We start from the raw sequence: 14,550 nt of genomic DNA, 5'->3' as shown, positions 1-14,550 counted from the left end.
GGTGTTTTTTTTCTTTCATTGTTATCTCACAACTTCGCTGACCGATTGAGCTCAAATTTTCACAGGTTTGTTATTTTATGCATATGTTGAGATACACGAACTGTGAAGGCTAGTCTTTGACAATTACCAATAGTGTCCAGTGTCTTTAACTGCAGTGAAATGAAATAATCCTTTGTGCAGTCAAATGGAATGTGAATGAAGAATTTGTTACAATCATAAGAATTACTTAATATAAAACACAGACAACACAACCATTGGAAATGAAGATGTAAACAAATACAAAGTTTAAGTATTGTTCTCCCTTAATAGTGGTCTGCTGGTCAAATGCCAGTAAAAACACCCATGGACCAGTCACCAGTTCTGTCCAACTAGTCAGGCTGTTTTAAATTGAGGTTTCAAAAAACTTAATCTTCCAAAAACTCAAATAAGTCAATATTTCTAAAAACTCAAACTTTCAATGAGTCAAACTCTATGTTTCAAACAACTCATTCTTTTTGAAACGCAATCTTTCATTGGCTCAAACATTAATATCTCAATGTTAAAAAAACAAAAAAACAATCTTATTCTTGTCTTATGACTCAAACATTTCAACTCATTTTTTTTAAAGAATAAAATAGTTAATGGCCTGACGTTTCGACCCTAGCATAGTCTTTCTCGAAGGCTCTTTTTAAAGAACTCAATCTTTAAACGACTCAAATATTTCAGTGACTCAAATGTTTCAACTCAATGTTTCAAATTACACGATATTTCAATTTTCACTACTTTAACTTTTTTTCGGAAATGCATAATTCGTCCTGCATTAGGCCCAGCCTCCAGCCCTACACAAATCTTTGAAACATACTTACTCTTCCAAACACTGCCACCCCTCCCACTGGGGGACCTCTACGCCCAGCGGAGTCATTCGCATTGCCGTGATCCAGAGATGCATAGTTGAGCTCCCTCATCGGTATGTCGTCACGCGACCTCTCAGACGGAGCTACAAATTAGAAGAGGAAAATAAATATAATGTTGGTCGCTATGGTCTACTGGTAAGACTATATGACTTGCAATCACACAGTTTTGGGTTCAGGTCCTACCGAGCCAACCAATGATTTTACAATAACTTTAAAGGTATTGTCCTCTAATTATTGAATCACAATTTGATGATGGTCACCGTGGTCCAGTGGTTAGACTGCAGGACTTGCAATCACGAGATTGTGGGTAAATATATGTTGGTCACCGTGGTCCAGTGGTTAGACTGCAGGACTAGCAATCACATGGTTGTGGTTCGTTTACCAATCATAATGCATAAAAGGTTAATGACCCCAACACTTTAATTGGTTTGAATATTTTGCTTCCCGGGAAGGTAGCAAAATCAAAATACAGAAAACTTTTATTAATTTAAAAAAATGGAACAGGCCCTCGTGGCTTCACCACACGCACATCTAGCCTCTGGTTCCAGTCCCTATAGGGCTACCCAGCTGTCTAAGCCACAAACGCGTTGATGTACGAAAGTACACAGAAATGTTCACACATTGGTGTAGTGTTAATACTAATAAAAATAACAATAGTAACAATTTATATAGCGCGAAATCCATGGAAAGCAATGCGCCATGGCGCTTAATACAGAGAAACAGGTTTAAAGGCAGTGGACACTATTGGTAATTACTCAAAATAACTATTAGCATAAAACCTTACTTGGTAAACGAGTAATGGGGAGCTGTTGATAAGATTAGAACAGTGTGAGAAACAGCTCACTCTGAAGTAACGTAATTTTCGAGAAAGAAGTAATTTTCCACAAATTTGATTTCGAGACCTCAGATTTAGAACTTGAGGTCTCGAAACGCACACAACTTCGGATGACAAGGGTGGTTTTTCTTTCGTTATTATCTCGCAGCTTCGACGACCAATTGAGCTCAAATTTTCACAGGTTTGTTATTTTATGCATATATGTTGAGATACACCAAGTGAGAAGACTGGTCTTTGACAATTACCAATAGTGTCCAATGTCTTTAAACCACAAATATATATCAATATTGTACTCATTTACAAACACCATTCACAGCATAATAGTTTACAAATAATAGTGACAATAATCCAAACAGACAAAATCACACAAAAGAGCAACAACTCCAAACAAATCTAGCATCTACCTTCTTCACTATAAGCGGACACAGAGTCTCGACTCTGTGGCGACGTAAAACTTTGAGGCGACGTAAAACTTTGTGGCATGTGGTCCTGCCTTTCAGGCACATACGAGGAGGCTACACGAGCAAGCAAAAGCAAGCATGCATGCAAACAACAGAGAGAGAAAACGAGGAGAGAAAAAGCGGCTGGTTAACAAGACTACATTCTAAAATGGTTTGTGTTAAGTTAATAACAAAAATGAAAAGAACATCACAGCATTTTGTTAATTGAAAAGGGTAAAACAGCCTGTTGAGCATTGAACATGGGCCCAATTTCGGAAAAGACTTGGCCCAATTTCACGGCTCTGCTTACCGAAAGCAAAGAATCATAAATAAGCAAAGTGTTAGCCAGAGGGGTGTCTGGGTGTCTTTTGGACACCCTGTTTTTAATTTGGACACCCTGTTTCATCTATCATTTACATGTAAATTTATTGTAAGTGAACAAGTTGGACACCCAGTTTAAAAATTTCCAGCAAATTTGGACACCCTTTTACCTAATCCTGGCTAAAACCTTGTAAATAAGAATTTATTTCTATATATAATTTATAATAATTTGGGGGGCTAATCATCCTTACTCACAGCTAAGAGCTGAATTGCGAAGGACGCGGCTACAACGTGTTCGAGAAGCAGGCATGCAAGGGCGCCTCTGGCTGCCAGCCACATGAACTCATTATGACCACGGAGCACAGCCAAGATCGAAAGTGTTTGAATTGTCCCAAGGGAGGAAAACCGGATGGTCTGGAAATCCCTCGTGGCACAGCAGAGAACCAATGCACAACTCAACTCACATATGGCCCCGGCCGGGAATCGAACCGGGGTCACCTTGGTGAGAGGTGAGCGCTTTACGCACACGCCAACCATGCCACCCAATTGTGTTGATTTATGTGTCCGATTATTTCGTGATTTGTTTAATATTACTTTTAGGAAAGTCTGGACGTGGAGATTGGTTGCTGTGAAGGGTTATTTAGAGTAAATGTTAGTTGTAGACGGGGGCATTGGCTGAAGAGTGATTCTTTTTAACCACTGAAAGGTTTTGTGGGTCACAGGCGCTAGGCTAACACACATCTTGTGGTGAAATCCATAACATATGTTGTAAAAAAAGACCAAGTTACTCTACCCTTCAGAACACCACATGACGGCGAGTAGTGTGGAGTGTATTGTGTTCCCAGCGCAGGATAACACACTATTATGAATTAATCCCTATACACAGCCAGCATAGGAATCTGGGTAGAACTGTATACCCCAAAAGGGGGAGCTTATGGATTTGGGGGTTGGGGGATTTGGTAATTTTGGTGGAACCAGTAGTACCTTCCTCGCTGTACTGCGAAACAGATTCACGGTTGCCGGGGTGCTCGGTTAACGGCGCCAGCATGTCATCATTAGTAACCATGGCAGTACCTTTCAGATCTACACGTAGGCATGCCAAAAGCGCATAACGCATACACACAAAATAATAGGATGTTAAAATAGAAAACAAAAACAACAACTAATGGTTAGATGCAAAACAAAAGGGCACAGGCAAATTAAATGTGCATGCACGACAATAAAGAGTTTGGTTAATATTTTACAGGCTATTTAAGGCAGTGGACACTATTGGTAATTACTCAAAATAATTATCAGCATAAAACCTTACTTGGTGACGAGTAATGGGGAGAGGTTGATAGTATAACATTTTGAGAAACGGCCCCCCTCTGAAGTAGCGTAGTTTTCGAGAAAGAAGTAATTTTCCACAAATTTGATTTCAAGACCTCAAGTTTAGAATTTGAGGTCTCGAAATCAAGCATCAGAATGCACACAACTTCGTGTGACAAGGGTGTTTTTTTTTCCCATTAATATCTCAAAACTCCGCTGACTAATCGAGCTCAAATTTTCACAGGTTTGTTATTTTATGCACGTTGAGATACACAAAGTGGGAAGACTAGTCTTTGACAACTACCAATAGTGTCCAGTGTCTTTAAAGAGCTGAATACAGTGTCTACTTGCTTCAAAAGAAATAGCAAAAACACTGTCAGGTATTTTCACAAGAACGTCAAATCAATCCAAGTTTAGCAAAGAGATAGCGGGTACCAACCGCGTCAGTGGTCAACGCATTCACAAAAGGGACACCAACCCTCAGTAAGCTGAGAAATGTGTTGAGGGTTGGAATTAGGGTTGGATTTGAGGTTAGGTTTGGGGTTGGGTTAGGGTAGGGTTTAGGATTGGGTATTAGGGTTGGGTTTTGGGTTGGGTTAGGATTGGGTTTAGGGTTGGGCTAGGGTAAGGTTTTGGGTTTTGGGTTGTGTTAGGGGTGGGCTTAGGGTTGGCCTTGGGTTTTGGGTTGGGTTTGTGGTTAGGTTTGGCTTTAATAGGGGTTTGGGACTTGGGTTTTCGTTTAGGGTTAGGGTTAGCATTAGGAAAATACATTGAGGGGTCAGAACATTAAATACTATTTTTTGACTGCAGGGCGCCATTTTTTAAACTGAAGTTAATAAGCTACCTTCGTCACTATAGGCCGACATAGATTCTCTAGCGTACGGTTGGCCAACGTATCTCTCCTCATGCTGTTCATCTGGTCTAGCGGCAGCCTGGGGCTCTAAACATGCAAGTAGCCATTTGTTAAGAAATCGTTAGTGGTTAGAAAGAAATATAAGTTAACCTTCTTTTTATTTTCTCCGAAAAGAGTGCAAAGGTAATGGGAGAGGTTACAATTTGATTTTATCGAGACCAGAAAGGAACCAACTTTCTATGGGAGGAACTAAACAGATTTGATTTGTAAAGCTTTTAAGCCCAACGAATCTGCTTAGCAATAAAGGTTACCAGCCATAGTGCTTCAAGTTCTCATTGTATGCTATTCAGCAAGCACATGGTACCTGGTGTACAACTTGTGAGCTATTCAAACTCAATAGTAATATTGGTTGGTAACCTGTCTCTGCTAAGCAAGTTTTTTTCTTTGCTTGCAAATCCATGGTGAATGCACATTCTGGTTTAATAATTTTCTTGGTAACCTACAAATGTAAATGTATGAAGTACGCTTTATGCTTCAGCAAATTTTTCAGCTACAGTTAGCACAAATTTGCTTACTCTTAAAGACACTGGACACTATTGGTAATTGTCAAAGACCAGTCTTTTCACTTGGTGTATCTCAACATACTGTATGCATAAAATAACAAACCTGTGAAAATTTGAACTCAATTGGTGGTCAAAGTTTTAAGATAATACCGAAAGAAAAAAACACCCTTGTCACACAAAGTTGTGCGCATCCAGATGCTTGATTTCGTGACCTCAAATTCTAAACTTGAGGTCTCAAAATCAAATTCGTGGAAAATTACTTCTTTCTCGGAAACTGCGTCATTTCAGAGGGAGCCAATTCTCACACCAACCTCTCCCCATTACTCGCTACCAAGTAAGGTTTTATGCTAATAATTATGTTGACTAATTACCAATAGTGTCCACTACCTTTAACCAGTGCTATGAAATTGGCTTCAGGATTATGTTAAACTCGAACATATTTTCTCAGACCAGTGGTGTACCTCAGGGTTAATAATAAAATCAGAACAAGATGCAATTAACAGAAAGAAGAAAAACAAAATTAAGAAATCAAAATCTAATCAAGCGTTACAAATCAGCCGCCATGCAAGATGGACCTAGCCACTCAGTTATCTACCCCTTCTTAAACTCTACAAGAGAGATACTCCTTTGTCTAAAAAAAGTTTTTTTTTAAAGGACTTGGACAACATTGGTAACTGTCCAAGCCCAGGGTTCGATTTCACAAAGAGTTAGGACTCGTCTTATCTCGAGTCGTCCTAACTTAGGATTAATCTTAAGGTATGCATGCTACAGTGCAGGGTTGGGACTTGTCCTAAGTCCTAAGATTAGTCTTAAGTTAGGAAGAGTTTTGTGAAATCGCCCGCAGTATCTGCACTTATCAGAATGAATAAAATTACCACCCAAAATACAGTGTCACATATTCAATTCATGGCTGGTATCTTGCTAATTTTGGCTAAGCAGGAAGATATCAAGCAATATTTTGCTGTTGTAACAGCTCTATGCTCAAGCAGAAAATAATGCTTAATAATTAACGATCCGAGCATACTGATCATACTGATCTATTATATGGTGTTACCGCAAACCTTTCCATATCGTATCTCACACCATGCAAAGTTTCAAATCCTACTCAATTATCTGCTAAGCAGATATGGAGCAGGTTACCAGTCACAAATTGTACTTAGAGTATGTTGCATGGTAGTTTGGCTACATGCAACTTTCTTAATAACTAAACAAAAAGGAAAATGGCCGATCACACCTAAACTTTTGTACAGTTTTTTTCAGTTTCCAAGGGCACAGTTAAAAAAAAAAAAAAAAATGAGGAAATCAGTTGATCCTCTGAAAAATTGCATGACTGCTTATTCTGGTAAGCAAAGTTCTGTTGTGCTAATCTACTTTTAGGAGTAGTTGATGTATAGCTTACCTGGGTCCCTGTAGGAGTATGGGTCCGATCTCCCAAGGGTGTCGTTCTGACGTCTATCGTACGAGTTGTACCCGGGTGGGGCTCCCTCGTCCTTAGGAGGGCCGGACTTGACGGGAAGCGTGGAGGCTTGGTAATCGATCCGTTGGCCTGTTTAGTGGTTCATCAAACAAAGAGAAGTAATCAAGTTATAAAAAAAAATTGTTTGGGGGATGAACAAAGAATTGACTAGAGTGGGATTCGAACCAACGACCTCCGGGTTAACTTGCCTGCGCTCCACCAACTGAGCTATCTAGCCCTATGTTGGCGGTAAAAACATTTTTTGTCAGGAAAACTTATATTACTTGAAAACTTAATGATAGACAGAGGATACGCCATTTGCCAGTTAGATTTTGAGAAGTATTTGGCATGACATTTGGACCCTGGAAAAAACTCAGTTATCGTTTATGGTGCTTTATCACTCTCAATAGCTAGGAACCCCTTATTCCCTTACCTGGTGTGGCAGGCGTCGACGCTGACCTAACTGGGGCGGGGCTCGTCGTCCTGCCCCCCGGCGGCAAGGTGTTGCTCTTACTGGGTGACTTTGTGGTTGTCCAGATGCCCGGGTTGAAGTGCTGCTCGTCCCAGCCGTCCTGCTTGTACAGGGCACGTAGGTCCTTGAAACCCCACATGGTGTTCAGAACCTGGAAGGATTCAAAACATGAATATTCATGAATAATCAGGAATATGCATACCAGCTCAGGGCTACGTGACGATTGGAGGGATTCAAACACTTGAAGAGTCATGAATATGCATACAAACTCAGAGCTACCTGACGATTCGAGGGATTCAAATACATGAATAGTCATGAATATGCATACAAGCTCAGAGCTACCTGACAATTGGAGGGATTCAAATACATGAATAGTCATGAATATGCATACAAGCTCAGAGCTACCTGACGATTGGAGGGATTCAAATACATGAATAGTCATGAATATGCATACAAGCTCAGAGCTACCTGACGATTGGAGGGATTCAAATACATGAATAGTCATGAATATGCATACAAGCTCAGAGCTACCTGACGATTGGAGGGATTCAAATACATGAATAGTCATGAATATGCATACAAGCTCAGAGCTACCTGACGATTGGAGGGATTCAAATACATGAATAGTCATGAATATGCATACAAGCTCAGAGCTACGTGACGATTGGAGGGATTCAAACACTTGAAGAGTCATGAATATGCATACAAGCTCAGGGCTACGTGACGATTGGAGGGATTCCGACACTTGAAGAGTCATGAATATGCATACAAACTCAGAGCTACATGTACCTGACGATTGGAGGGATTCAAATACATGAATAGTCAGGAATATGCATACAAGCTCAGAGCTACCTGACGATTGGAGGGATTCAAATACATGAATAGTCATGAATATGCATACAAGCTCAGAGCTACCTGACGATTGGAGGGATTCAAATACATGAATAGTCATGAATATGCATACAAGCTCAGAGCTACCTGACGATTGGAGGGATTCAAATACATGAACAGTCATGAATATGCATACAAGCTCAGAGCTACCTGACGATTGGAGGGATTCAAATACATGAATAGTCATGAATATGCATACAAACTCAGAGCTACCAGACGATTGGAGGGATTCAAATACATGAATAGTCATGAATATGCATACAAGCTCAGAGCTACCTGACGATTGGAGGGATTCAAATACATGAGTAGTCATGAATATGCATACAAACTCAGAGCTACCTGACGATTGGAGGGATTCAAATACATGAATAGTCATGAATATGCATACAAGCTCAGAGCTACCTGACGATTGGAGGGATTCAAATACATGAATATTCATAACAACTAAGGGCTATGTGACGATTGGAGGAATTTAAAAACTTGAATACTCATTGGGGAGTCAGCCCCCAAACAACTTTGTATATTTTGTAAACATATAAATCGTGACAAACAATTACTAAAACAAATTGTTTTATTGTTCGTAAGCATATATTCTTATGTTTGAAAGAAAAAAAATTCTATTTCCAGGTGACTTTAAACTCAAACAGAGTAGCGATAATTTTCAATGTTTCTCTATCACTTACCTGATAGGCACATTTGACGATTGTTTGAGAGTACTTGTTGCGAGATTTCGTGATCGACACCAACTTCTCGATTCCACTGGCATCCCGGAGAGATCTGACAAGTTAAAAAAAAAGTTTTAAAAGTAAACAATACGAAAGCGAAATAAGAGAATAACATTCTTTTTTTTTGGTGGTAGATCTGCTAATTTCTGCTCAAGTGTAAATCCCAGTGCTCTCTCGGTTAATTTTATTGTATAATGTACATTTAATGTGATTAAAACAACTGAACTTTAAAAAAAAAACAAAAGGTACAATTCGCCCTTCAGCAGTTTTATTTAACTGAACCCCAGGTGTCAACGAAAAAATCTATAAGATTGGCATCTGTATAGTTTATCTTGATCTTTACTGAACCCCATTTCGTAATGACGACCCTTGACCTTTGACCTACTTGGAGTTCTCTGCATTCTTGTTGATGAGCTCCTGTAGAGCACTCAGCACGGCAGTCAGGCTGTCTGTTGACAGCTGCTTGTTGTCTGCGGCAACCGAGCCGCTAGGCAACCTGAACACCAGGTCCCGCATGGCATACTTCCCTGCAAGATCAAATGGAGACGAGTCAGGGTGTTAGTTTGGTAAGACCAACATGGAGACGGAGTGAACATGCCACTCGCCCTTGCCCAAATGTACATTTACTTTAACACACTATTTTCCTCTTAAACAAAAAGCAACCATCCAGCCCCCCCCCTAAAAAAAAATATATATATATATATATACACCTTGTATCTAGGGGACACAGCGAATGTAGGGTCCAACTTGCTATCAACAGGGCTCTCAACGTACCTCGTCATACTCTGTTGACTAACACGGGAGCTAAAAAAGCTCCGACCGATAGAGTTGCTTTGGTCACCACCTTCCTCCCCAAACTACCCAAACTTCCCTCAATTCTCAATAATAACATGCCTATACTTCACTCCTCCAGCAGGTTACACTCAGCAATCCCCGAGGTTCCCATGGTTGCATTCCGCCGCCCTAAGAACCTTGGTGACATACTAGTCAGGGCCAAACTTCCCCCAGGTACAGTCCAAACACAACCCCCGACAGATATACTGGGCTGTCACAAATGTACCCGTTCCAAATGCAGAACGTGTCTGCACATTAAGCCCTCACTCAAGGTGAAGAGTCATACCACTGGCTCTTCATACAACATCAAGACCGACTCTGAATGTAGCACGTCTAATGTAGTCTATGTCATATCATGTAAGAGATGTGGGCTACAATATGTGGGAGAGACTAAGACCAAACTTAGTCTTCGCTTTGCGAATCATGTCTCTTCCATAAAGACTAAGAAACCGTACCCAGTCTCTATCCACTTCAACAGCCCCAATCATAGTGTCAGTGATGTTGAACTTCTGGTGATTGAAGCTTGCAATGGTGATGACACACACCGCAAGAGTAGAGAATCACACTGGATTCACCAACTCAAGACAGTCAAACCCTTTGGACTTAACATAAACACTGGTGTTAAACAACTTCTCATTACCCTCCACTTCACTTCGGCCTAAGAACTTATATGTTGTATATATTCATAAAGTATAAATTAATCTTGTTTAAAGTTGTTTTTATAAATTCATCACTGTAACTATCTGATGTAAGTAACCCCCCCCCTCTTTTTCCACATGTCCCTCATACCTATTTTTTTAAAACATCATACCTTTGATCTTGCTATTCTTATTAATTGACCATTGTTAGTTGCATCATGATGCAACTTGCTCTCTAATCCTACCCTTTCATGTCTCCCTGCATTGTTGTCGAACAAAACATTTACCACTTTTATGGTCCAGTAACACATCCTTTCATTCTAAAAATCCTTTGTCCTCGCCACTCTACTCCTATTGGTTCATAGCCACACATCGTCTCTGAAATAGAAACTTTGATTGGCTGTTATTTTCCCGCTTCTTTTGGATCCTTCCCTTAATCCCTTTCCCCCTCTCTTTTTCTATAAATGGATATGTATTTGTTTGTACTTGTTTTGTGCCTCTGAAGAAGGTCCGGTTTGGATCGAAAGCTAAGGCCATCTACCCTATTCATTATATATATATATAAAACAAAGATAGTACAACAAAATCGGGGGGGGGGGGGGCAAAAATAATAATAAAAATTAACATTGTGGACAAACTGGGATTCCAAGTACACAATGAAGTCACAAATTAGTCTTTGAAAGTCTGTGACGCAAAAATTCAAATCGCATTGGCACTCCTGTTCACAAGAAGGATGAGCCGGGCTTTACTGTTGAATTCTGTACTAACGACCATTGCAACTTGAGTCCGGTTCGCTAGAGCGCACGGCTGGCCTCCGCTTGATCTTACCAATGAGTTCTTTATTTCTGGAGTCCAGGTAGAGGTTGCATAGAGCCCTTGCTACTGCATGGACTTCCCTTTTTTATTCACTCATTAAAGGAACACGTTGCCTTGGATCGGACGAGTTGGTCTATAAAAAAACGTTTGTAACCATTTGTTATAAAATGCATATGGTTGGAAAGATAATTTAAAAGTAGAATACAATGATCCACACAAGTTTGCCTCGAAATTGCGTGGTTTTCCTTTTACTGTGCGAACGAACACGGTCGGCCATTTATGGGAGTCAACAATTTGACTCCCATAAATGGCCGACCGTGTTAGCCGACGAGGTAAAAGGAAAACCGTGCAATTTCGAGGCATGTTTGTGTGGATCATTGTATTCTACTTTTACAGCATCTTTCTACCCATATGCATATTATAACAAACGCTTTTCAATGACCAACTCGACCGATCCAAGGCAACGTGTTCCTTTAATGGTTCTTTCTCTAAAAACAAAATTCCCATGGTGACCAAAGGTCCCACTACAGGAAATATACAAAGATTAAAAAAGAAGAACAAAATCTTACCGATGAGTTCTTTATTTCTGGAGTCCAGTGAGAGGTTGCGTAGAGCCCTGGCTACGGCCGAGACAATCTTGTCGTTCTCCATCCTGAGGAGTTCCACCAGGACCGGCAGACCCTTCTCCTTCCGCACCTGGGCTCGGATGTATAGCGCCCACTGTGGACAACAAACCAACACAGAAAAACGGCATTTAGAAAAAATCATAACTTGTTGTTGCTGGATAACTTGACAATTATTGTCAACCGTCCTAAGAAGCTTTCACTAGTTACCAGTTGAACTGTGACTTGCATACAAAGTCCTTCTCTTCCCCTTTCAGCTCGCCTAAATACATCGCTTCTCTCCTCAACGTCCATACGTTTTTGCGCATTATAAATGTCTTTATTACTATTATTATTAATCCCAGGCCTATTTCATTTCATTTATTTTATTTATTAGTTTCACAGGTAAAAATGCAAATCCCGCGGCTCAAATCAAGTTCTAGTAAAAAAATCTTGAGATTTTCAAGCAACCCCTGAACAAAAATATTGACAAAAAAAGGAAAACCACTAAAATATGGCTAGCTAAGTTGTATCAGGTGAGATACTGTAGGCTGTTGAAAAAAAACTTTAAGCGCAAATTGTGAAAACTTGAGAGCCAAATTCGTGAAAGCATGTGAAAACACGGGTATGAAGCCTTCTTTCATACATTTATCTTTGGTTTTAAAAGCCCCACACTGCAATTTTAATTTAACTTTACAAATCTATTTTGTTACTATTATTATTACTATTTCTTTTACATGTCAAGCATGTAGTTGGGGTTTTGAAAATAAAACGGATCCATTGTGGTTTTTGACTTGACTTCTTAAAAAGAAAAATTGCATCCCCTAAACTGATCAGTTTCCAGCCACTTTCAAAGTTGCACCGAACGCATTTTAACTTTCATTTTATCACTTTTGGTAAAAAATTGAAAAGGGTCGTACAACGAGACTAATGCCTAGTACTCACCACCCACTCTCCAGATGCCATATTCTGCAGGGTACCAGTGGTGGCTTCAAGCGTGACGTGGTTGGAGCACTCCGAGAGGAGAGTCAGGTAAGGTCGGACCATCTCATGGGCAAAGAGGAGCTCTACGCCCTTAGGGGGGCACTTGCGATCCGGGATGGCCATGTTAGGATCCCAGGTTGCACCCCTCCTGGTTATTTGAAAGAAAAGAGGAAAAATGTTAATTCATACAATAACCCACAATTTGCACTCAAGAACTTACTCAGCGGCAGTGAAGTTAATAACAAGAAGTCCCCTCTCTATCCATTAAGTGAAAGCAGTAGTCCCAGCCAGTGTGAAGAACGTTTAATCACATTAACTTACGGCAACGTGTTAGCTAGCGAGCCGTGCACGCCGTGTTAGCACGGCCAGTTGGGCTGAAAACACGGGCAAAAATTTGATGCACGGCTTGGGAGAAGCCGTGCTGTCTAATAATTTCAGTGAAAATTACTGAACTTCTATTATAATTTTGTTGTTGTTGAAACAGCAGTGAGTAAAATTAGATTTGTTTTACCAGGTTTCCGTCTTCTTTTTGAATCAAAATTTCAACAACGCAACCATAAAACAATCACTCGAAGTTGCCTCGAAAACGCTGACCACATTACGACCACACAAAACACAACGCACAAACCACACATTAGACACCGCAAGCGAGACACGCAGACTTCGTTTCAACAGTCAGTCGTCGTTATCGACCGTCATCAGCAGGCAGCATGAACTCCATGCACGCGTGGTATGATAGAGGCGAATTCACACGCGTTTTCGTTCAGATTATTTTAGGTACCAATCTCATCTCCACGATCCTACAAACCATCGCGCTCTGGATTTTTCTACTATGACGTCAGCATCGGTAACTAAGTGACACGCGGCGCAGTGCACCTTTTACCGCATACATTCTGCAGTTGCTTTGCAGTTTTTCCCAATTCGACGGCGGCAAACATGACGATCTTTTTTCCTTCTAGAAATTCAAGGGCACATTGTTTGTTCGTTGTAGAGTTTGTTTGAAACATCAAGACTTTTTTGGATTTCAATGTTTGCATCGCTTTGGTGTTTATAATGCAGTCATACCTCCATGATGCAGTTGACAAAACGATGGTTATTTTCCGCTCGAAAGGTTCAAAAACTGGTTCATGTTTCTTTACAAATCTCAAGTCGGTTTTGCTGTAGACCTCCCAAATTTTTTTTTCAATCATATGGTACGTTTTTTTGCCCAGTGGAACTACTTAAATGGCACTGTCTTTCCAACACATGCCCAAAATATTTTGTTGACAGCAAACTTGTACTGCATTATTTGTATCGCTTTTGAATGACTTCAGGCTAAATGGGTCCAAGCTCCATGGTCCAATGGTCCAATGGTCCAAGTAACTGCTTTGAACTGGCCTAATATTGACCCAGAAACATTTTATAGAGTTAAATAATGTTTAGTGGACGTCGATCACCTTTACAATATCTGTGCTTTAAAGCCTCTCATTTTCGAGTTGAAAACAAAACAAAAATTAAATCAAAGTAATGTACTTGTAACAGAGAAATAGGTACCAGAAATGCATCAGAAACCACCAGAGAGCACCTACAGTAGCCAGAGCTTCCAGGGCCCTTGAGGGGGGGGGGAGACAGACTTGGCGCTGCGCGCTCGCTACGCACACAATGTTTCTATTTTTTTGTAGTGATTTTAGGTTGCACTCCCACTTTTTCAGTTTGCACTCCCACTTTCCAAATTCCTGGCTAAGACACTGACTTACGGTAATGTTGACGTTGCTGGCCTTCCTTGTGTGGTAGAAGCTTCCATTTTCTTCTTCTTGTTCCCTCCGAAGCATCCAGAGGTGTCGTCGGCTATGAACAATTAACAAATACTCATAAATACATGAATAATCAAAATCCCATGATCAAAACTCCATCAAAGAAATGTATGCAAAACTACAAGA

At 40.3% G+C, this 14,550-nt stretch overlaps 1 protein-coding gene across 9 annotated transcripts in view; it reads right to left on the bottom strand.

The window, feature by feature from the left end:
* Nucleotides 1-14,550, bottom strand: part of LOC139943330 (splicing regulator ARVCF-like) — a 134,905-nt gene that overhangs the window by 56,567 nt on the left and 63,788 nt on the right. For 5 of the 9 annotated variants that reach the window (XR_011786803.1, XM_071940157.1, XM_071940158.1 and 2 more), the window contains 11 exons: nt 14,368-14,458; nt 12,593-12,779; nt 11,615-11,765; nt 9,143-9,284; nt 8,716-8,809; nt 7,103-7,292; nt 6,613-6,759; nt 4,642-4,737; nt 3,474-3,572; nt 2,133-2,243; nt 846-976 (listed from right to left, as the gene is read on the bottom strand). Coding sequence is in view for 8 of the 9 variants with exons in the window: in XM_071940157.1 (XP_071796258.1) it covers nt 846-976; nt 2,133-2,243; nt 3,474-3,572; nt 4,642-4,737; nt 6,613-6,759; nt 7,103-7,292; nt 8,716-8,809; nt 9,143-9,284; nt 11,615-11,765; nt 12,593-12,779; nt 14,368-14,458 (1,439 nt within the window). In the remaining variant the exon portion in view is untranslated. The remainder of the gene's footprint in view (nt 1-845; nt 977-2,132; nt 2,244-3,473; nt 3,573-4,641; nt 4,738-6,612; nt 6,760-7,102; nt 7,293-8,715; nt 8,810-9,142; nt 9,285-11,614; nt 11,766-12,592; nt 12,780-14,367; nt 14,459-14,550) is intronic. The other 4 variants (XM_071940162.1, XM_071940163.1, XM_071940164.1 and 1 more) reach the window with 4 other exon arrangements.

Source organism: Asterias amurensis, chromosome 10 (genome assembly GCF_032118995.1).
Source record: "Asterias amurensis chromosome 10, ASM3211899v1".
Classification (NCBI taxonomy): domain Eukaryota; kingdom Metazoa; phylum Echinodermata; class Asteroidea; order Forcipulatida; family Asteriidae; genus Asterias; species Asterias amurensis.
This window is presented reverse-complemented; position numbering and strand designations above follow the sequence as displayed.